Source organism: Suricata suricatta, chromosome 1 (genome assembly GCF_006229205.1).
Source record: "Suricata suricatta isolate VVHF042 chromosome 1, meerkat_22Aug2017_6uvM2_HiC, whole genome shotgun sequence".
In the NCBI taxonomy this organism is placed as follows: domain Eukaryota; kingdom Metazoa; phylum Chordata; class Mammalia; order Carnivora; family Herpestidae; genus Suricata; species Suricata suricatta.
In genome coordinates this window covers 116624355-116649154 of record NC_043700.1, presented here as the reverse complement: position 1 = coordinate 116649154, position 24800 = coordinate 116624355, and the positions used below count along the sequence as shown (strand labels likewise).

The 24800-nt window shown below is 32.8% G+C and overlaps 1 protein-coding gene and 2 non-coding genes across 3 annotated transcripts in view; 1 reads left to right on the top strand and 2 right to left on the bottom strand.

The window, feature by feature from the left end:
* STPG2 (sperm tail PG-rich repeat containing 2) overlaps positions 1 to 24800 on the bottom strand; it is a 446153-nt gene that overhangs the window by 312946 nt on the left and 108407 nt on the right. Inside the window, exons 6-8 of the mRNA XM_029922541.1 lie at positions 17994 to 18153; positions 13317 to 13477; positions 5242 to 5379 (exon numbers count right to left, since the gene is read on the bottom strand). Coding sequence (XP_029778401.1) covers positions 5242 to 5379; positions 13317 to 13477; positions 17994 to 18153 — 459 coding nt within the window. The remainder of the gene's footprint in view (positions 1 to 5241; positions 5380 to 13316; positions 13478 to 17993; positions 18154 to 24800) is intronic.
* Positions 3085 to 3193, bottom strand: LOC115303329. The gene has a single exon (XR_003913979.1). It is a non-coding gene; the product is annotated as a U6 spliceosomal RNA (small nuclear RNA).
* Positions 9783 to 9885, top strand: LOC115303573. The gene has a single exon (XR_003914130.1). It is a non-coding gene; the product is annotated as a U6 spliceosomal RNA (small nuclear RNA).

Here is a 24800-nt window from a genome sequence, read left to right as displayed (position 1 = left end):
GTGGTATATATACACAATGGAGTACTACATGGCAATGAGAAAGAATGAAATCTGGCCATTTGTAGGAAAGTGGATGGACCTTGAGGGTGTCATGCTGAGCGAAGTAAGCCAGGCAGAGAAGGACAGAAACCATATGTTTGCACTCATAGGTCTAACAGGAAAACAGGAGAGACCTAATGGAGAACCAGGGGGAGTGGAGGAGGGAGAGAGAGTTGGGGAGAGAGAGGGATGCAAAACTTGAGAGACTATTGAATGCTGAAAATGAACTGAGAGTTGAAGGGGAAGGGGGAGGGGGGGATAGAGGTGGTGGTAATGGTGGAGGGCACTTATGGGTAAGAGCACTGGGTGTTGTATGGAAAACAATTTGACAATAAAATATTATGAAAAAAAATAATAAAAAATAAAAAATAAAATAAAATAAATCATAAAAGTAATTTATTATACTGTCATATTTATTTTATGTAAGCCTAATTTTTTTAGCCAGAGAAGAGTAGCACAAAAAGAGACTGAACTCTATTGCTAGACTGTCTCTGGATGAATTCTATTCTGTCGCTTAAACTTTAAATTTGTGACTCAGTTTCCTCATTTTTAAAAATGACCACAATTATAGTACTCAAATGAGTTACTATACATTTGGAAGGGTACTTGGTACATAACGAGCACTATATTAGCATTAGCACTTATTTTTATTAATAAAACTAATTTAGTTAATATCTGTGACAGTTTTGGTTGTTTTTTTAACAATTCATGTCATTAAATGAAGATAAAATGTAACAGATTCTCAGCAGTGACTCCCCTAACATACATTCAAAACTGGTAACTTCTCTCAAATCCTCTGGTGATTTCACTCTGCATTTTACTCCTAACCTGCATAGTTTGCCCTTTGGAGATGTATCTGTATTAATGAATCTTCTCTGAGACTACCCACTATGAGTCTTAGGCTTTGTTTCATTCCCTAGAGGCCTCTGAGGCTGTAACATATAAAATTCAAAGTCATCTAGTTTGGCAAAGGTCCTCAGGGCAAAAGTGAACTTCACTGCTTTACTTGCCAGTCTGGGTCCCTCCTAAATTTAGCGTTTAGCCAGTGCACTCATTTCTTTCTAATTCTTGAAAGCACTTACAAATATGTTCTGTTTCTATTTTATATAGAATTTTGGTTGGTTGCAGAGAATTGGTCAGTCCAGGAACCAGTACACCATAATGCTATTCCAAACACATACTCACCATCAACTCATGAGTACTATTTTTATTTTTATTTTATTATTATTTTAAAATCATACATTCACAGCATAAATAAAAATAAAATCACAGATGAGTCTAAAATAAACAGTGAAATTGTCCTCCTTGACCTCTCTCTGGTTCTATTCCCAGAAATAATTTAACAATACTTGGATTTCTTAGACATTGGGATTTTTTTATTTACCATTACAAACTTAATATAAGAACTTATACTGTAATTTGTCAACTTTTGACATCTGTTGACTTTGCACACTATAAGAAATTTAGCATATTTCACTGCCTCCCAAACTTTTACCTCTTTCTTTCATTATTTTATTATTGATATTGTTTCCTATATTTACATTTTATACTGTAACAAAGACTTCTACAATTTGTATAGATTGATCTAAAGCCATATTTATTGCTTACCAAACCAAATAGTATGGCCAAATACAAAGAGAAGTAAATAAAATTCCGTCACCAAATCCCTGACTCTTGAAGAATGACCCATGAATGAGCTAAAAATGCCTTCTTTATCAATTTGTTTTCACGTTACTTCATTCAGGAAATGCTCAGTTTCTGTTCTTCTCTAAGTTTATATCAGTTTTCCTTCATTTGTTTTCTTATATTTTGCTGAAGCATCTTTTTTTTTTATGTCTGTATTTTATTTTGAGAGAGAGAGGCAGAGAGCAAGTGAGGCAGGGGCAGAGGGAGAGGGAGACACAGAATCTGAAGCAGGCTCCAGGCTCTGAACTGTAAGCACAGAGTCCGATGCAGGGCTCGAACCCACAGACTAATATATCATGACCTGAACTGAAGTCAGATGCCCAACTAACTGAGCCACCCAGGCGCCCCTGCTGGAGCATCATTATACATGGAAATGTATAGGTACTAAACTTTCTGTGCTCTTGTATGCCAGAGAATTATTTTCTTGATTCATTTAATTGGGTTTATATTGGATAAAGTCAGAATTCTAGATTCAAAATTATTTCCTCTCAGAAAGTGGTCATTTCCTAGCTCTGAAATGTTAATGCTACTGGGAATGTGTTTGATAACAGTATGTTTCTCATCCCTCTGTAGGTGACCCAGTTACTTTTCCCTGTGGAAGATTCCAGGGTGTTTTATTTCTAGTCTTCTGAAAATGCAAATCAATGTGAAAGGGATGTATGTCTTTTAAAATTCATCCTCCTTGGTATGTTGTTGAGTTCTTCTAATTGAAGGCTTGTGTCTTTATTCAACTCAGGAAAACTTATTGTTTTTTTTACCATCAAATGGTCCTAACTACTATCTTTGCATTCCACTTTTAGAATACCTAATAAACAAATGTTTAGCTTGTTTCTAGTTTCCATTTTTCATATATTCACTTTCTTTGTCTTTTTATATTATATTATGTTGTAGTTAAAAACAACTTATTTTATTGGAACCATGTAAAAGGAAAAGAGATATATGTTTATGTTTTTCATATGAAAGCAGAAGCCTGGGTTTTTAAATATTTTTATGTGAAACTTATATAAAATGTTGAAAATCAAATGATATGTCCTTTAAGATTTCAGTATGTCCACATATATGTATAATATATACATAAATTTTTAATATGTAGGAGGTAAATTTTCTAATTTTTAAAAAAATATGGACTGCCTCAGAGACACCTGGGTGGCTAAGACAGTTAAGCCTCCAACTTCAGCTCTGGTCATGATCTTATCGTCCATGGGTTCAAGCTCCACATTGGACTCTGTGCTGACAGCTCAGAGCCTGGAGGCTGCTTCAGATTCTATATCTCCTCCCCGCTTCTCTCTGACCCTCTCCCACTTGTGCTCTCTCTCTCTCAAAAATAAATAAAAATAAACTTAAGTAAATAAAAATAAGTAAAATATGGAATACTTCACAAATTTGCATGTCAGTCTTGTAGAGGGGGCCATGCTAATCTTCTCTGTATTGTTCCAATTTTAATTTTTATAGTGCCAAAGTGAGCACTGTAATATTTTTACACAAAGTAAAAATCATAAAACGAATCCAATAATTTCATAAGTTTAAGATCAATTTTGATATGAAATCAATAATTTGGATTTTTCATTACGTATATATTACACACTCACAGATTTGAAGTATCTCATTTGCAGAAGAGTTTCAGAAGTCAAAATATTCTATGTGAATAGAATATTCACCCAATACCTTCTACTGCAGTGTTTCATGTCAAAAAACAACAATACAGGAAAAAAAGTTTCAAGATCCAGTGAGAGACCAAGGTAAAAGAGAAAAATGTAAATTAGGTAAAAGCAATTGGTAGAGTAACTCATCTTTCTTTAGGGCACATCACCATCTTTTTTCACTAGCAACAAATTGAGCATATACATGTGCATTCCTATGGGTACCTTCAGATATTTGCATTTTTTTTCCAAGTAGCTATAATATTATTATAGAACTAACTATGATTCCGCTGAATATTCCTATCCTTAAAAGCTTTAAACTAGTAATAAATTACTTCTGACATACTTCACAGTGGATCTTACAATATGTACAATGACTCACTTGAGAAACAACACAACCATAAAATTGCTCAAGATAAAGAAATGATCTATTAAAACAACACATTTATTTAAAAATTATGAGAATCTCTTAGATGTCAAGAACACTGCTGGATGAATTTTTTTTAATGTTTTTTATTTATTTTTGAGAGACAGAGAGAGACAGTGCGAGCAGGGGAGGGTCAGAGAGACAGGGAGACACAGAATCTGAAGCAGGCTCCAGGCTCTGAGCTGTCAGCACAGACCCCATGTGGGACTCGAACCCACGAACCATGAGATCATGACCTGAGCAGAAGCCAGATGCTTAACTGACTGAGCCACCCAGGCACCCCTGCTGGATGATTTTAAACTCTTTTGAACTTATAGTTACAAAAACATCATTGAACCTGATGCCCATTTTGACCTGATCTTCTATATTCAGTCAACCAATGACTTAGAAAAAAATAAGTCTATTCTTGATGGCTCTCACCAAATTAGACTCACTTGTATGAATTTTTAGACATTCATAACTGTATTAACTAGTAAATCAACTCTTGGCACTGTGAACCTACTATAATTTTATTTCAGCAAGCAATACTATTTCTCAAGTCTTAAAACCTGGTTGATAAGCCTGTTTTGATCATTTGTTATTAAGAATATCTTATAATGACAGTCTAATTTCTCTAAAGATTTATTTTACCAATGCCTGTACATAGAAGTCTAACTTTTTAACTGTAAATTTCAAAATGTTCTTTTAGTAAAATCAATCTTGATGAAACAGTCAAGTATCCATGTTTAAATGTCATCTGCTTTATGTATTTCAACTTATTCAATACTAGCTTTTTATTAAAAAATGGAAATTTAGTTAGGAAAAAAATCACATCAACACAATTTAAAATACAGCTTAAAATAGATTTAAAAAATCACTATAGAGGCTTAGGTTTCAAGATTGATTCAAATTGAAAAGAAAACTTTACCCTTATAAACAAACTGTTCTGAACCTAAAGTAGGCCTTCCACTTCATATGCAACATGATTATATTTTCCTACATATTCTAAAAACAAATGTTCTCTGACCCTATAGGAGATATTCTTATAATCACCTCTCACAGAGCTATGCTGGACTCTGCTTAGTTTCAAGAATTTTGCTGAACTTTAAAAAATAGAAGTATCAGGGTACCTTAGTGGCTCAGTCAGTTGAGCATCTGACTCTTGATTTCAGCTAAGGTCACAATTACAGGGTCATAGGACGGTGCCCCACGTCAGGTTCTGCACTGAGCATGAAGCCTGCTGAAGACTCTTTCTCTCTCCCTCTGCCCCTCTCTCCCATTCATGCTCTCTCTCAAAAAAAAAAAAAAAAAAGAAAAGAAAAAGAAAAAATCTAAGTATCATACTAGTCAAAGATGTTACAATAGCCTACCAGGTATCTCTCTCAGATTCTAATATACTGTTCATGTTATTCAGCCCCTTCCATTATTCCTAGGTTACAAATAAGTTTGGTTATAAAGAAGTCTTCTTACCATACTGGACAGTTTAGTAGGTTTTTCTCTTCTTGACAAGAAAGCAGCATATTGGTTAGTCAAGTTAGGTGGTTGACCAGAAACTCCACCAATCTGTGAATTCCAAAAAGCATGTTGAAAAAAGAAATAAAAAAGAGTCTGTAATTTCCATTCATCAATTCAAGTGGCCCTACAAGTAATAAATTTGCAAGGAAGTTCATCAATGTTGCTCTGTCATTAGAGATAGATATATATTCATTAACAATTAAAATTTTTAAATGGGATATAGAAGTAAAAGACTTAAGTCAATGAGATATTAAAATGAGAAAAAGGAGTTGATTATATGGACCTCTAGAAAAGTAACATTGATCTACATACATTATTTAAACACATTACAAGTGAGTTATTATCTATACTCTAATGTCAAGTTCGGACACCAATTCTTGCTGTTTCATTATACATATATACATATATATGTAATATATATATATGTATATACACACATACATTTACTTATATAAAGATAGTTAGCCAATTATATAGTATTATTTTTGTACATAATGATTAATACATAAAATGAAAATATATTAATAACTATTTAAATTGATTATGTGAAAATCCTGGATGAATAAGATTTCTAAGCAAAATGATCTATACTCTTTTAAATACTATAGTTCCTAATATGAATTGAGGATGTAAATTAATAGACTACATGAAGCTGGTTATCTAAAAATTTCATTAGTAATTAATTGGTCCTTTTGATATTATCCTATTTCTGATTCATCATATAATTTAGCCATTTGTATCCATTTACTATTTTAAATTGTTAGCCAATAGTAACATTCTTTGCATATACAAAGGGATAAGAATATTCTCATTTTCCCTTTTTTATATACTTTATTGTTTTTATTTCAGAATTTGATATTCACAGTTAATACTTCAGAATTTGATACCTAGTAGATCTTTCTTTGTGAGGAATATTAATCTACTAAAAAATCCATCCTTCACATGATGATGTATCTTTGAAACTGTGTGCCTCTCTACCCTAAATGCTGAAGCTGGTGCTTCTCCATCTTTTCCTACCAGTAATTATTTTCCTACAGTAATTATGCCTACCGAGTCACTCAAAAGAAAACAAATTTTATCATTTTCCAAAATAGAAAAATCACAGTAACATCTTGTGAAAGCCTTCAAATATAGGACATCTGACCCAGCATTATTATTTTGTGTGATTTTATATTTATTGAAGTTTTAAAAATAATTTATTTTTATAATATTTTTATTATTATCATGTACATGATACTAAAAATTATAGCATAGAGAAGTTCAAAAGCATTTTGCAATTTTTACTGTTTATGGGTAGAAGTTTAAAAAATGAATCAGTCCTTGGATGACTTTGGCTTTAGAGGGAATGATAAGTTTTCAGAAGACCATATTTTTACAAAAATATTCTTCCAGAATATTCCTGAATATTCTTCCAGATAAAATATAAGAAAATCCTAGTTTTAAACACCTCAGAGTCATGGATGCTCCTAATTTTGAGTTGTCAACATAGACAAGAGGGGCTCAGATTCTAAAGAGGGTAGAACCTCTGAAAAGTGAGCTATTACTCTGTAGGTGCTTCCTCTCTCATGGCATTTGCTCATTAACAGGCAACAGAGAAAGAATATGAGTGAGTTTAGATCTGGCAGAGGGCTGCTGTTAAAATATCGAGAAACAAGCTTATTTTGGTCTTGTTAAGCCAGAAAGGCAAAATTGGAGATTTAAGAAGCCTCAAACACATGATTTCTTTCCCCATGAAGATATCTGCTAGGGTATAATGGATGAGATGATGCTAAAAATCTGAACCACTAAAAAACATACTCATTAAAGATTGCAGTTCAGAATCTGACAAAGGAAGGGGTCTTGAACACATCAGCCTCACAGCTGAAATCCCCAGAGACTACACTTAAGAAAATGTAACCAGAGGTAAACTAAGCCCTAGAAAAACTATAATCACTACAATTCATTGCTTTAAGGTTATCTCTTCTGACTTCTATCTGCCTTCTAAAGAAAGTATAAAATCTCTCTCATTGAAGGTAACACCATTTAAGGTCTCTATATTATATGTAATACCTGGCATTTTATTAAAACTTAGTTGGCATGCCAAAAGACAAACATTCATGATCAAAACTCAAGAGAAAAAAAGAACAGAAAATAACAACAACGATAGATGACCCAGATGTTGGAGTTAGTACACAGAGCTTTACAATAGCTATAATTAAATGTCCTCAAGAAATCAGAAACAAAATGAAAAAGAACAGTTAATACATAAAGAATTTCTCCTGAGAAGTGAAATCTTTAGAAAGATTTAAAAGAATTCACTCTAGAATTGAAAAACCAACATCTGAAATTCAGATTTTAGGTCAATTTAACAACATTTGAAACACAGTTTAAAAAAAAAAAGATTAATGAAGTGAAAGATATGTCTGCAGAAAATACCTAAACTGAAGCACTAAGAGAAAACGGGAGCATAATACATAGGGATTATAGGACATGTTTGAGGCATAATGAATAGGTGTAACATATATATTAATTAAAGCCCCAAAAATATAGGCAAGGCAGAATGTGACAGAAGAAATACATAAAGATATAATAATCAAAAATTATTTAACAGTGATTAAAGGCATAGACCAATAGGCTCTGCAAACTTTGGGCAAATAAATATAAAGAAAATCACACTTTTGACACATCAGAGACATGGACCAAAAAAAGGACGAGGGCAATTGCTTTCAAGAAGAAACAATAAGTTTGACAATGTACTTCTCAATAGAAATTATGGAAGGCCTAAAACAACAGAATAACATATTTTTTAATGTTTTATTTATTTTTGATACAGAGAGAGACAGAGCATGAAAGGGGGAGGGACAGAGAAAGAAGGAGACACAGAACCGGAAGCAGGCTCCAGGCTCTGAGCTAGCTGTCAGCACAGAGCCTGACCTGGGGCTCGAACCCACGAACGTGAGATCTGACCTGAGCCAAAGTCGGAGGCTTAACCAACTAAGCCACCCAGGTGCCCCAGAATAACATATGTGAAGTGCTGAGAGAAAATAACTACCAGCCTAAAAATGCACCCCCCAAAATTAAAAATGGCAAAATAAAGATGTGTTCAGACAAAAGTAAACAATAATTCATCACCAACAGACCCTGACCAAAAGAAGCACTAGAGAAAGTTTTTCAGGAAGAAGAAAAATGATATGATTTAGAAAAACAGAAATGGAGAAAGAAACAAAACACAACAGAGAGGGTAAATATTTGGGTAAATATGAATAAATATTGACTGTAGAAAACAATGATATTCAAAGGATTTAAAATATATGTAAACTTAAAATGTATAATAACAATTAAACAAAAATAGGTAGTAAAATGGAGCTAAAATGTTAAAAGTTAGCATTATTGGAAAAGTTCTAAAAGTAATCCTTTTTATTATACCACAAAAAGTAAAGGATGTATATTGTAATTTTGGTGGCAACCACTGAAACACTATAAAACAATACATAACTAAAAATGTTATGGAAATAGATGAAATCAAATAATATAAATATTTGGTTAATTCAAAAAAGGTGAGGTAAGAAAAAATGCTAAAATAAGTGAGCCAATAGAATATATGAAATAATATGGTTTCTATATATATAAATCTATCAGTAATCATAGAAAATATAAATGAGTTAATACTGCAGTTAAACACAGTTTATCGGACTGGATTGTTAAAACTCAGACATGTTTAGGGTGTATCTTTCACTCTTGATTATAGTTTATTAATTTTATGTTAAATAAAACATTTGGGTTATGCCTATAGGTAGTTTTTAACCATCAGTAATAGTAATAAAAGTTATTAAGTTCTTACTGTGCCAGAACCTATTTAAAGTATTTTACAAGTATTTATTTATTTGATATTCATAATAATGCTTTAGGGTGTGTCCTATTATAATCTCCATCTTACTAAGAACTTAAACAACTTACACAAAGTCAGTGACAGAACAAGAAAATATACTTAACTACTCTCAAGAACTCTGAGATCATGCTCATAATCACTATGCTATACTGTCTCAGCATATGCAGTGGAGTATAAAATTTATAATGAGGGCTTTTAAAAATTTTCTTACAAGTTATAATTTCATAATTCTTTTCAATCTAAATATCAGGTTACTTAGAATAATGAACTTCTAGTACATTTTAATCCAAATACAACAAAAATATTCTAAAACCAACTAATGCTCATGATGCACTTAAAATACACTTACTCAGCACTTAAATAGGGTTAAAATAGTAAATTTAATGTTATCTGTTTTTACATTAAAATATATATAATAAAATTTTGTAATAATTCATGAAAATCTCACTTTGTAAAATTTTAATTTTTGTTTAAATAAGAAAAACTCATTTACTTTTATTTTTCTTTTATGCCTACAAATCTTTAGCATCTCTTGGAGACTGCTAATAACGATTTACAGCTGTTCCTTCATTACAATGAGACCTATTTCAGCTACATCTGAAGCTTTGAACTAATTTGAAGCACTAGAGTGATAACTCTTGCAGCACATATACTAAAACTGGAACAACACAGAGAAGATTAGAATTCTGTGCAAAAATGACATGAAAATTTAATTTCATTTAACTTTTTTAAAGTGTTGTAAAGTACTAGGATAGTCTTACATTACCACTATAAATATCTTAGAATTCATTCTTATAAAGCATGTGTTCTACTCATTCTAGGTTAAAAATACTTATCTCTGATAGGAAGAACAAATCCAATTCAGCAATTCAGTGGCTCTACTATCCTTATACTATCCCTACAGAGTTCTTACCTTTCTAGCTACTATTTTTCCTCAAACTAAACTTATACAAACTAATTTTAATTTTTCATAGTATGTTTTTACAATGAATTCTTTCTCTTTAAGCTTCCTGAATTACAGTTCTATGCCTCTCTCATTTATTTGTTTATTCAATTATAATTTCCTGAGTGCCAGCTATATTATGATTTGATAACCATGTTCAAACTTCGCCAATGTTTAACTTTTATTTTTTACCTATAAAATATCTATTTCCTCTATCTATATTTTTTACCCTAATTATTAGTTATTTTTACTTTTCCATATGTACATTATTTTAAACTTACTCAAAATTCCTTAGGAATGAGAAAGAATAAATAATAAATATATACATATATAAAAATGTCCTCTTAAAACTTTAATGTATATCAAAATTGCACTGTCAGAACTTTACTCATGAGATTTTTTTTCCTGTCAACCCTTACAGGCTAGTTTTACTCTTTTTTTCTTTTTCTTTTTTTTATTAGTTTATTGTCAAATTGGTTTCCATATAACACCCAGTGCTCTTCCCCACAAGTGCCCTCCTCCATCACCTCCACCTCTTTCCCCAGCCTTCAACCCTGGGTTCGTTTTCAGTATTCAATAGTCTCTCAGGTTTTGCGTCCCTCTCTCTCCCCAACTCTCTTTCCCCCTTCCCCTCCCCATGGTCCTCAATTAGTTTTACTCTTAAGAGTCTCTGATCTTAAGAACATTTCTTGTTTCCTGCTGATCATCTTGAAATTGGGATTATCTAAATTCCTTGTACATATTTAACAATGTCCAGAATCTCTTGTTTGACAATTTTAAACTGTCACTATTTGTGAAATGATTCTTCCCATAGATCTCATTGGTTCTCCTTTATTTAGTCAAAATTAAGCTAGAGTGTGTTCCTCCCATGGCTTCCTCTACCTTCTGTGAAAGTAAATTATGTAAGATGTTCTGCTTTCAGTAAGATGAGAAATACAATAAAAGCCTTTTATATTTACTCACATAGTTATCATCATTGATATTCTGTATTATTTTATGTAAACCCAGATTCCATCTGGTAATATTTTCCTCTACCTGGAAGGCTTCCTTTAACATTTCTTATACTACAGGTCTTTAAAGGATGATTATTTCAGCTTTTATATATATACATATTTTATAAATATTTATAAATATATAAATATTATATGTGTATATTTTAATATATATATTACAGCTTTTACATATATAAAATTTCTATATATTTCAGCTTATATACATATAAATACATATACATAAAAGTCTTCAATGTGTTTTCAGTTTTGAAAGATGTTTTAACCTGCTATAGGGTTAAAGTTTGACAATTGTTTGAATACTTTAAAATGTTGCACTGCTGGGGCGCCCGGGGGGGCTCAGTCAGTTGAGCATCCAACTTTGGCTCAGGTCATGATCTCCCAGTTTGTGGGATCGAGCCCTGAGTTCAGCTCTGTGCGGACAGCTCAGAGCCTGGAGCCTGCTTCGGGTCTGTGTGTCCCTCTCTCTTTGCCCCTCCCCTGCTCATGATCTGTCTCTCTCTGGCTCTCAAAAATAAATAAATGTTAAATAAATAAATAAAAATTTGCACTGCTGTCTTCTGGCTTATATCATTTCCAACAAGAAATATGCTGCCATTTATAACTTTGTTCCTTAATAATATATAACCTTTTTCTATGGCTGCTTTTAAGAATTTTTTTTTAACCATTCTAGTCAATTTGGTGATAATATGCCTTCACATAGTTTCCTTAATGTCTGTGCTGCAAGTTTGTGGAACTTCATGGATACATTAGTTTTTATAAAGCTCTGATCAAAGTTTAAACATTTTCAGTTATCGTTCCTTAAAATATTTTTTATGACCCCACACTCTTCCTCTTTGTTCAGGACTCTAATTCCACTTATATTAGGCCACCTAAAATTGTCTCATGGTTCACTGATATTTTATTCACTATTTTTGTCTTTTCTCTCACTGTGTTTCATTTCAGATAGTTTCTATCAGTGTCTTCATGTTCACTAATCTTTTCTTCTGAACTTTCTAATCTTTGGTTAATGATAATGTATTTTTTTAAAATGCTATACTTGCCATCAATGGAACTTCTATTTGTGTCTTTTCACTTGTGCCATCTCTCTACTCATTTTACCCAATCTTTCTTCTACCTTATTGAACATGTGAAATATAGTTATAATAACTGTTTAATATCTTTACTATTTCTATCATCTGTGTAATTTTGGTCTTTTGCTATTGACTTTTTTTTCCTAATTCTAGGTTATGTTTTCCTGCTTCTCTGCATACCTATTTTTTTTATTGGATGTCATACTCTGTGAATTTTATCTTCTTGGACACTGAATATTTTTTAATTCCTATTAATATTCTTGAGATTTGTTTTTGGATGCAGAAGTCCAGTAAGGAAAAAATATATATAAAAGATGAAACACTTGGAGAAAAAATAAACTATCGGGGCGCCTGGGTGGCTCAGTGGTTAAGTGTCCAACTTCAGCTCAGGTCATGATCTCATGGTTCGAGCCCTGCACCAGGCTCTGTCCTGACCGCTAGCTCAGAGACTAGAGCCAGTCTTCAGATTCAGTGTCTCACTCTCTCTCTAACCCTCCCCTGCTCACACACACTCTCTCTCTCAAACATAAATAAAAACATTAAAAATTTTAAAAAATAAACTATCATTCACAGGTGGCATATTGTGCTTGAGGAAACTTTCTTAACTAATATAAATTAGTAGAATTAACCACATAATTTAGCAAGCCATATGCATAATTGGTAAAGCAAATCTTCAATAAAATTATTATATTTTTATACCAATACCAGAAAACTAAACAATGAAAGTATTTAAAAAGTTCCATTTACAATAGAATTTAAAAACATGAAATACTAAATACAAAGGAAGAAATAATAATGATGGGTAAAACTTGTACACAAAAATCATAAAACCACACAGAGCATTTAAAGGAAACTTAAATTACTCTCCAAAAATATTGGAGCAATTTTAAAATAAAGATAAATATTTAAAGATATACATATGACATCCTCAAAGAAATAAAAAATAAGATCTGTTTTTAAAAAAGAAATTACAAACCAAACTAATATTTATTCTTATGCCATAAGTTACCATGTAAAAATGATTTCAATAATAATATGTGGATAAAACTAATGAGGCATATATGTCACATTTAACTCATAAACCTGAAGTCTTGGTAGTAGATATAAAGAATATTATTTTAGAATTCACAAATTACCTGATAATCAGCAGGACCAGGAGCAGTAAAAGCTTTTTTCTGAACCAGGAAGAGAGTCCGAGGAACAGAAGAACCAAATGCGCTTTTCTTTTTTTTCTTCAAGCGGGTATTGCTAATGTTGTGAACTATAGTATTGTTTAGGATATTATAAAACCCAGGACCTAAAATCAAGGACAATATCATATGTAAGAATAAATATGCTTTTAATTCTTTTAAACTGAATAACTTTACATAAAGTAATTTTTTTGAAAGAACTCAGAGTAAGAATGTAGAATGGTATGACATTTTGAGAAACAATTAGTCAAATTTGTATAAAGTCAAACATATACTCAATATATGACCCAGAAATTCTAATTCCAGGTAGCTTCCCCCCAGAAATGAAAATAACTCAAATGTCCATCAGCTAGTGAAAAAAAAAAAAAAGTTCTATACCCAAACAATGGAATACTACTCAGCAATAAAAAGAAATATAATACAAAATATGAATGAGCCTCAAAAACACGATCCCTAGTAAAAGAAGACAGACACAAAATCCTGAATAATATATGTTCCATTTATATGAAATTCCAGAAAATTCAATATCATAATGACAATTATAGTAGCTTAGAGAGGGTAGGATTAACCGAAAGAGGGGAATGAGAGAATATTTAAAAATTGAAAATGTTCCAAAACTTAATTATAGTGTTGGTTACCTGCCTATATACATTTACCGAAACTCATCAAACTTTACACTTAAAATGAATTATTTTATGTATAAATTATATCTCAATAAAGGAGAAAGAAACAAAGAAGGAAAAAAAAGAAAGAAATCTTTATGCCTAAAAGTATTGAAAAATGAATATAGCAACATTAAAAATCAATTTGGGGGGAAAAAAATCACCTATCATCCAATATTCCTATCACAGCAGTTATTTTGTTTTTGCCTTTTACCTTTCAAGATATATTTTAATGGTCCTGAATAACCAGAAATATAATATATTAAATAACCAGAAATATTTTCTACGGTGGCAATTTCAGTAAATAACATAAAAAATGTTCATTCAAAACCATACAAACTTTTTATGTCATTCAAAAAAGTTTTATGAAAACATTAAAATACTTGAAACAAATATTTGTATGTATCTTATAATTCAGTAATTTTAAAAAATCAATTCCAGGAAGCAGCAATATCCATAAAGTACAATACATACTTGAAAGAACATTTAACCTGGTTGTATTCATGTTACCTGAATTCTACTAAATTAGCTCTGCAACTAAATAGGTATAAAATGTAATTTCAATCTCATTAGTTTTTCTGGGCTTCATGTTCTTTGTCTGAAGATACAGAAATTCACTAGATCACTACCACTCAAAATGTGGTCTATGGGCTGTTGCTAGTCCAAAAACAACCTACAGGAAAATGAGCTTATAATTAAATGTAAATTGACTATTTCCTAGGCATTTTGCAACTAGTCTTCCTCCATAAAGGAAGCACTGTGTTGATTTACATTTTGGTGCAACCTCCTTTCTCATTGTAGGTAGGAAACAAGTTGTTGACAAATGAGCACTTTGAATAGTATGAGGCTAATGATACTTTAAGTACTTTCTGGACTAAAAAGGATATCATTATACTTAGTAAAATAGAAGATTCTCCTCAAACAAGCTACCTAAATTTTTCCCGATTTTTCAGATACTCCAGTTCCAACATCTATTCCTCAAAAGTTTCTCCCGGGGCACCTGGGTCACTCAGTTGGTTAAGCAACTGACTCTTGATTTCTACTCAGGTCATGATCTTATGGTTCATGAGGTCGAACTCCACATTGGGCTCTGTGCCAACAGTGCAGAGCCTGCTTGAGATCCTCCCTCTCCCCCTCTCTCTACCTCTCTCCTGCTCACTTCCTCACACACTCTCCCTCTCCCTCCCCCTCCCTCTTAAAAAAGTAAACAAACCATTAAAAAAAAGTCTCTTCCCAAGAGTCTCTTGTGCCAACTCTCAGAAAATTGAACCGCTACTATGTTTATTCCTGGTATCTTCATAATTCTCTCCACTAGTAATGTTGAGAAAAAAGATAAATAGAAAGTGTGATTTAAAACTATTTGGACCACCATTTCAGGTAGCTAAAAGACAAGTATCTCAGATCTGACTCTTTTCTGGCATGAGAGTACAATAAAACACATTACATCTTAAGTGTTTAAATACAGAGACCTCACTCAACAGTGTGTACATCACAAGTACTATTTTGTTAAGCTTCTGATTTGAAAAGCCATCCTGATCATTTAATTCACTCACATTAGAGGTTTTTCATATTCATTTTCCAGTCTGTAAGTATAGAAATACCAAGGAACCCCAGAGTTAGACAGTTCAGGGTTACCTTCTAACAGTAACCTGTAAATCTGTTCTATGACTGATGGAACACACATTACTGTGCCTAATCTCTACATAAAAAATAATAATAATAATTTTTAAAAAACCTCAAAGTTCCATGCAGCCATTCTCACTGATTCTTTAAACAAGTAAGATTTGGTACTGGATTGGAGGGGTCATCAAAATTGTATGTAATCCTTTAAAAATTAACTAACATTTGGGAAATTTATAATATTTTAGTCATAATACACTGGGCCATCAAATTGAAAACAAGACCAATCTTAAGGCAGTTGGGTCAATCAATAAGTTCATTTATAGAAATAATTTGGATTTCAGATTTATGATAAACATACTGAGCTAGGGTCAGGTGAGATAGTGTCAAGCACTTACACATGACCTCTCCAGAACTACAGTCTTAGAACAGTAAGACTTCATAAAGGCTCTGGCTTCCAAAACCAATCGTTTCCACAGGGCCAGGTGTATGGTGTAAAGCTTATAACTTTGCCTAAGAAATGCTGTGATATCACTTCCACTGCATACCATTTGTCAAAAAAGACACCCGATTAGCCAAAATTGGAAGGGAGAAGAATAAGACTCAACCTCTCAATGGTATGAGTAGTAAATAATTTTGTACCCCTATAAATTTACCATAACAAATTATCATAACAAAACTTGTAGCACTGGTTTGAAAAGGGGCAATGGGTCAGAAACTGAGGCCTTGCAGAACTTTCTAGTCAGGAGACATAGTATGGGCCAGGATATCTGTTAGTTTTCTTGGGAAAGGGCTTGCCACACTGAGACTGAGGCAACCTTGACTGGGAAGGGCAGTCCTTCCAGAGCATGAAGGTGGGGTGGGACAAGTTAGGCAGCCTTTATAGGAAAGAAAGGATGTGGGGTGCCAGGGTGGCTCAGTCAGTTGAGCATCTTACATAAGTTCAGGTGATGAACTCACAGCTCAAGAGTTCAAGCCCTGCATCAGGCTCTGGGATGACAGCTCAGAGCCTGGAGCCTACTTTCGATTCTGTGACTCCCTCTCTTTGCCCCTCCCCTACTCATGCTCTGTCTCTCAAAAATAAACATTATTTTTTTAAAAAGGATGATTCAAAAGATAGAACCAAGAGCCCAAAAGGTAACACAAAAGATCTTGGAAAATCATTCCCATAAAGCCAAACTGGGCCCTAATCAAGGAAATGACAAATATGCCTGGTTGGATTTTGGAATTGCTATAGGGCTATGACTACAATAGTCCTCTAGTTTTCTCTTTTCTAAATAGAAGCATCTAGTATGGTTATCCTCTTTCTCCCATCACTCTGTTTTGGAATGTATGGGACAGATAATGTGTATCTTTAGTTTATAGCTCTTCTCATGAAGAAAAGTCATACTCAAAGCTGATCTAAAGTACCGAACCCAAGAATTCTCACCTATAACTATACAGGACCTTAGATAACAACATCCTGGATTTCAAGATTACACCATAATTTCATGAGACTTTGGAGGCCTTGAGAAGGCATGTAGGACAACTGTAAATATTTTGTGGCCATAAAGTATTCTATAGTAAATTAAAGATGGCCACAAGTTCTTTGTTACCCCTGTCATTGAGAGATAACATTTCAGGTTCTTCTGTTCAATATGTGCTACTCTGAGTGATTTGATTAACAAACAGATGTGGGCTTCCTGACATTCAGTCATAAGAAGCATTGTACAATGCTCCAGGTCCTGTGGAGCCCTGAGCTACCACACTAGAAGACCAACCGCCCTGGGCAGCAGTGCTGGTGCTGTGCATGCGCTCTGAATGACAGTCTCATCCGAGCTCTGCGTCCAGCCATCACAAAGTCATAAGATACAGTTTAAAACTCTGTGTTTTTAAGCCACTAAGTTTGTTATGCAGGCACACATAAGTATATGTTAGCGTGTATATAAGTGATTTTTGTGCTCTATTCTTAGCTCTGTATACTAAAATAACCAGTGAGAATATTAGAATATGTGATGGAATATCCCCAAAATAAAATTTTAACAAAAGTGCATATCATAAGTTAAATTACTGGCAGTGACCACATAATTAATACATATGTTCATTCATCAAGAGAAATTAGGAGATTTACTGAATATGGAAAAACAATAGAAAATTACAATTAAGATATGTAACATATTAAATTGAAATCTTATAAAATTGTACATTACTTTTAATCTATCTGTGTTTAGTATATAGTCAATACTTTAAAAATGTGATTTAAAATGACAACACAAACCACAGAACAAAAAATATGCACTTTCTTGTTACATCCATCTTGTTGAGAATATTAAGTTTAGAAATACATGCAGTAATTGCTAACCTGGCATTTGCTCTGTCCTGGAATCCTGGGAAAATCGAGCAGCACTCTGACCAAATGGGGTATTTTTCAGTCCTGGTGTTTTCTTCAAGGATTTGAAAGCAGTTCGAGATTCATTATATGTGCCAGGAGCTGGTGTGATTGATTTCATAGGTACAAATCTCTGGTAAAGAACAGGAAAATAACCAAGTGAGAAACTACAGTATATTTCAGTATTTCATAAATTAAAAGATGCCATCTTAGTAATATAACACCTGGAGTTTACTTCTTAAAGGAGTGAAGAAAATATAGATGAATTAAGATCTTGTACCTATCAAAATATAAAATATATAGCTCTCAGTAAAATCATATATATATTAACATAGTAATGCATTATGTACTTTACTAAGCCAAATAGACTTTTTTGAAGGAAATTGTCTCAAGATAAGATTCTAGATGATAATATATGGACAATCTTCACATTTATATGATAAAAATTAAAATCTATATGATCTAACATGATTTCTTTTATGTAATAAAATTATACAGTAGACAAAGTTCCTCAATATATATATTCAATTAAGTCCACAATATCATTAAATATCTTTTTTTACTCTTAGATTACAAACTTATAAAAAGTTTATTAAAAACTTATAATATTTAACTTCCCAATATTAAATACACATGTATCTGTATGTATAACTTAACTCTTAAGAAACATAGCACTGTATAATCTTATTTTTTAACTTTTTATTTGAAATAAATTTCAAGCTTATAGTAAAAATTGTATGAATAAAGATAATTCAGAAAATACATGTATAATGTTTACCCAGATTAACCCACTGATAACATGCTATGCCATTTGTTTTCATTTGCCCACACTCTCTGTTTCTGTCTCTTTATTTCAGTATGCCCATTCCTTCCTCTATGTGTTTCCGTGTGTATCTCTCTCTATGTGCATGCACACACATACACACACACATGCAGCATATATACAGAACCAGTTAGTGGAGAGTTATATATGTCACAGCCCTTTACCCCTAAATAATTTTGGTGTGTATTTACCACAAATACGAAATTTTTTTAACATATATCAAGTAGTTACCAACTTCAGTAAATGTACAATTATATAATACTTTGATCAACTATTAATATTCCAAACTGGCAGTTGATCTAATAATTAATAATGCCTCTAATTCATTTTTCTCCTTCAGTATACAATCTAGTCTAGGTCCAGATATTGCTTTTAGCCTCTTTCAATGTAGGAACATTTCTAAAACATTCCTTTGTGTTTCATGACTTTGGAAGAATATAGCACCCCTCTTTTGTATAAACAAAACTTCCTTAGTTAGAGCTTCTCTGATTCATCCACATGATTATACTCAGGTTATGCATTTCTGGACAGCATACTAAATAGGTGATGTTGTAGCTTTCTCAGAGTATCATATATAGAGCTACATGATATCCCTGAATGCCAAAGGTGATATTAATTTTATAAAATTAAATACTCTCTCTACATTTATCAGTAAGCATTCTGCACTCTACCATAAACAAGAGCCCTCTCTCACAATTATTCATTTTATTTTTATCTACTTACTTATATATTTATTATTCATATGGAAATATAAATGCCAGTTTAAACTATTTGTAATTCACTACAGTGTTGTGGTCTTGTTTTGATTTTACCCAGTAAGGAACCATTCAATTTGGTTCATACGTCCTTATGCTATGCCACCTTTTTTTTGAGATTTTTTTTTTATTTCATGATATAAGAAGATGTTACATGTTCATCTTCTACCTCCTTTGCCCATCCCTTCTTCTTGGCTTATTTAACAGACAAAGCTAGAATATATACCTATATCTATCTATACCTATTTCCATATCTATACACACACACACATACCCAGGGACACATATACCCATATACATATATGTACATATATATGCACATACATATACATATATACATATTATAAATCATGAGTTCATATTAAACCTTCAATTCAAATCTATCACACATGGTCCTTCCTCACCTCCCCCAATCCATATTTGCATGTACTTTCTTTCAAGTGAAAATCCTGGTTCACAATATTGACTATTTTGCTCAAACTTGTAATACAACTAGAAGAGTTTTGTGATCGCTTCACCCATACCATTACAATAAACTAATTTCTCTCTCTCTCTCTCTCTCCTTCTCTAAAATAAATAACCTTTAAAAAAAATTTTAAATAAAAAGAAAAGTGACATTCAAGCAAATTAGAATTAGACATGAATGGCGCAAATCATATTGCCAAAAAATATGGGTAAAATAAAATGAAATAAAATTATAATATTAACAATAACATGCTAAGGTGAATATTTGAATTGAAACTATACATTAAATTTTTCTACACCGAAAACCATAAAATATTTAGGAATAAATCTAACCAAAGAGATCAAAAATCTATGCACTTAAAACTATAGAAAGCTTATTAAAGAAATTGAAGAAGACACCAGAAAAATGGAAAAATATTCCAATCTCCTAGATTGGAAGAAAAAATATTGTTAAAATGTTAATTCTACCCAAAGCAATCTACATATTCAATGCAATCCCTATCAGAATAACACCAGCATTCTTCACAGAGCTAGAACAATCCTAAAATTTGTATGGAACCAGAAAAGCCCGCGAATAGCCAAAGCAATCTTGAAAAGAAAACCAAAGCAGGAGGTATCACAATCCCAGACTTCAAGCTGTCATCACCAAGACATTATAGTATTGGCACAAGAACAGACACTCAGATCAATGCAACAGAATAGAGAACCCAGAAATGGACCCACAAACATATGGCCAACTCATCTTTGACAAAGCAGAAAAGAATATTCAATGTAATAAAGACAGTCTCTTCAGCAAGTGGTGCTGGGAAAACTGGAGAGCAACATGCAAAAAAATGAAACTGGACCACTTTCTTACACCATACACAACATTAACTCAAAATGGATTAAAGACCTAAATGTCAGACAGTAAGCCATCAAAATCCTCAAGGAAAAAGCAGCCAAAAACCTCTCTGACCTTGGCCACAGCAACTTCTTACTCAATACATCTATGTAGGCAAGGGAAACAAAAGCAAAAATGAACTACTGGGACCTCATCAAAGTAAAAAGCTTCTGCACAGCAAAGGAAACAATGAGCAAAACTAAAAGGTAATTGATAGAATGGGAGAAGATATTTGCAAATGACATAGCAGATAAAGGGTTGGTATCCAAAATCTACAAATAACTTATCAAACTCAACACACACAAAACAAATAATCCAGTGAAGAAATGGGCTAAAGACATGAACAGACACTTCTCCAAAGAAGACAACCAGATGGCCAACAGACATATGAAACAATGCTCAATGTCACTCATTATCAGGGAAAAACTAGAGGGTATCATGCTAAACTATATCAGTCAGTCAGAGAAAGACAAATATCATATGACTTCACTCATAAGAGGACTTTAAGATACAAAACAGATGAACATAAGGGAAGGGAAGCAAAAGTAATATAAAAACAGGGAAGGGGACAAAAACATAAGAGACTCTTAAATATGGAGAACAAACAGGGTTACTAGAGGGGTTCTGGGAGAAGGGATGGGATAAATGGGTAAGGGGCATTAAGGAATCTACCCTTTTTAAATTTTTTAAAATTTTTTTAACTTTTATTTATTTTTGAGAGACAAAGAGAGACAGAGCATGAGTGGGGGAGGAGCAGAGAGAAAGGGAGACACAGAATCCGAATCAGGCTCCAGGCACTGAGCTGGCAGCACAGGGTCTGATACAGAGCTCAAACTCACGGACCGCAAGATCATGACCTGAGCTGAAGTCAGTCGCTTAAACAACTGAGCCACCCAGGCGCCCCTAAGGAATCTACTCTTGAAATCATTGTTGCACTATATGCTAACTAACTGGGATGTAAATTTAAAAAAAATTTTTTTTAATTAAAAAATATTTCTATTAAATTTGTATATGTGAACGTTCAGTTTAGCTTATAAGAGATTTAGTCTGAATTTTAAAAAATACTTTGCCAGGGCACCTGTATGACTCAGTCAGTTAAGCATCTGATTCTCTTGATTTCAGCTCAGGTCATGATCTCACAATTCTTGATTCACCACTTAACTATACTACCCAGTGCTCATCACAGCAAATGCCCTCCTTAATACCCAGTACCCATCTAGTGTATCCTCCCACCAACCTCCCTTCTACCAACCCTATAGTTTGTTCTCTATAGTTAAGAATCTCTTATGGTTTTCTTCTCTCTCTCTCTTCTTTTTGCCCACTTCCCCAATGTTCATTTTGCTTCTTAAATTCCACATAGAAGTGAAATCACATGGTATTTGTCTTTCTCTAATTTGTTTTGCTTAGCCTAATGTATTCTAGGTCCACCCACATCATTGCAAATGGCAAGATTTCACTTTCTTGATGACTGAGTAATATTCCTGTGTGTGTGTGTGTGTGTGTGTGTGTATTCTTTATCCATTCATCAGTCAATGGAAATTTGGGCTCATTCCATAATTTCGCTATTATTGATAATGCTGCTATAAACATCTGAGTGTATTTGCCTTTTCAAATCAGTTCTTCTGTACCCTTGGGTAAATACCTAGAAGTAAAATTGCTAGATCATTGGGTAGTTCTATTTTGAGGAACCTTCACATTGTTTCCCAGAGTGGCTGTACCAGTGCATTCCCATCAACAGTATAAGAGGATTTCCCTTTTTCCACATCCTCAGCAACACCTATTATTTCCTGTGTTGTTAATGTTAGCCATTAAGATACATGTGAGGTGGCACCTCAGTATAGCTTTGATTTGTATTTCTTTGATGATGTGTGATGTTAAGTACTTTTTCATGTGTCTGTTAACTATTCATATATCTTCTTTGGACAAAAAAATGTCTATTCATGTCTTCTGCCCATTTCTTAAATAATTTTTTGGAGTGTTGAGTTTACAAAGTTCTTTATAGATTTTGTATACTAACCTTTTTTCTGATATGTTATTTGCAAATATCTTATCACATTCAGTAGGTTGCCTTTAATTTTGTTGATTGTTTCCTTCACTGTGCAGAAGCTTTTATCTTGACAAAGTTGCAATAGATCATTTTTTCTTTTGTTTCCCTCATCTCTAGATCAGAGCCTGATGCCGATGTTCTCCTCCAGGATTTTGATGGTTTCCTGTTTCATGTTCTTTCATCTGTTTTGAATTTTTTTGTGTGTATAGTATAAGACTGTGGTCCAGTTTCATTCTTCTGCATGTTGCTGTCCAGTTTTTCTAACACTATTTGTTGAAGAGACTCTTTTTTCCCTTGGACATTCTTCTCTGCTTTGTCGAAGGTTAGTTAACCATATAGTTGTGAGTCCATTTCTGGGTTCTCTATTCTGTACCATTGATCTATGTGTCTGTTTTTGTGCCAGTACCATACTGTCTTGATGATTAAACCTTTATATTACAGCTTGAAGTCAAGATTTGTGATGCCTCCAGCTTTGGTTTTCTTTTTCAAGATTGTCTTGAATATTCAGGATTTTTTTGGTTCCATACAAATTTTAAGATTGTTTGTTCAAGCTCTGTGAAAACTATTTGTCAAATTTTGATAAGAATTGCATTAAATGTGTAGGTTCCTTTGGTTAGTATAGACATTTTAACAATACTTGTTTTTTTTTAATAGTTTATTGTCAAATTGGTTTTTCTAACCCATGAGCATGGACTGTTTTTCCATTTTTGTGTGTCCTCGTAAATTTCTTTCATAAATGTTTTTATAGTTTTCAGAGTACAAATCATTTACCTATTTGGTTAGGTTTATTCCAAAATATCTCATGGTTTTTGGCACAATTGCAAATATGATTAATTCTTTGATTTCTCTTTCTGCTGCTCATTTGTATATAGAAATGCAACTGATTCCTGTATGTTGATTTTGTATCTTGCAACATTACTAAATTTGTATATTAGGTCTAGCAACTTTTTGGTAGAGTCTGTCAGGTTTTCTATATAGAGTATCATGTTGTCTTAAATAGTGAACATTTGAACTCTTCCTTGTTGATTTGGATAATTTTTATTTCTTTATGTTGTCTGATTGCTGATGCTATGTGAATAACAGTAGAACTCTCAATTTTCTGCCACTCATATTAGTAGTGAGTCTTTTCTATATGGTCTTTATGATGTTGATGTATGCTCCCTCTATCCCTACTTCGTTGAGTGTTTTTTATCAAGAAGGGATACTGTATTTTGTCAAATGCTTTTTCTGCATCTATTGAGAAGATCATATAATTCTTACCCTTTTTTAATTAATGCAGTGTATCATGTTGATTCATTTGTGAATATTGAACCACACTTGAAGCCCCAGAATAAATCCCACTTGATCGTGGTGAATAACTTTTAGTATATGCTTTTGGATTGATTTCCCAGTATCTTGTTGAGAATTTTTGCATCTATGTTCATCAAGGATGTTGCCCTGTAATTCTCCTTTTTAGTGGGGTTTTTGTCTGTTTTTGGAATCAAGGTAATGCTGGCCTCACAGAATGAGTTTGGAAGTTTTCCTTCTATTTCTTTTTCTTGGAACAGTTTAAGCAGAATAGGTGTCAACTCTTCTTTAATGTTTGGTAAAATTCACCTGGGAAGTCATCTGGCCCTGGACTTTTGTTTGTTGGAAGATTTTTGATTACTGATTCCATTTCCTTGCTGGTTATCAGTCTGTTCAAATTTTCTAATTCTTCCTGTTTCAGTTTCAGCAGTTTGTATTTTTCTAAGATTTATCCATTTCTTCTAGATTGCCCAATTTTTTGACAAATAATTTTTCATAACATTCTCTTATAACAGTTTGTATT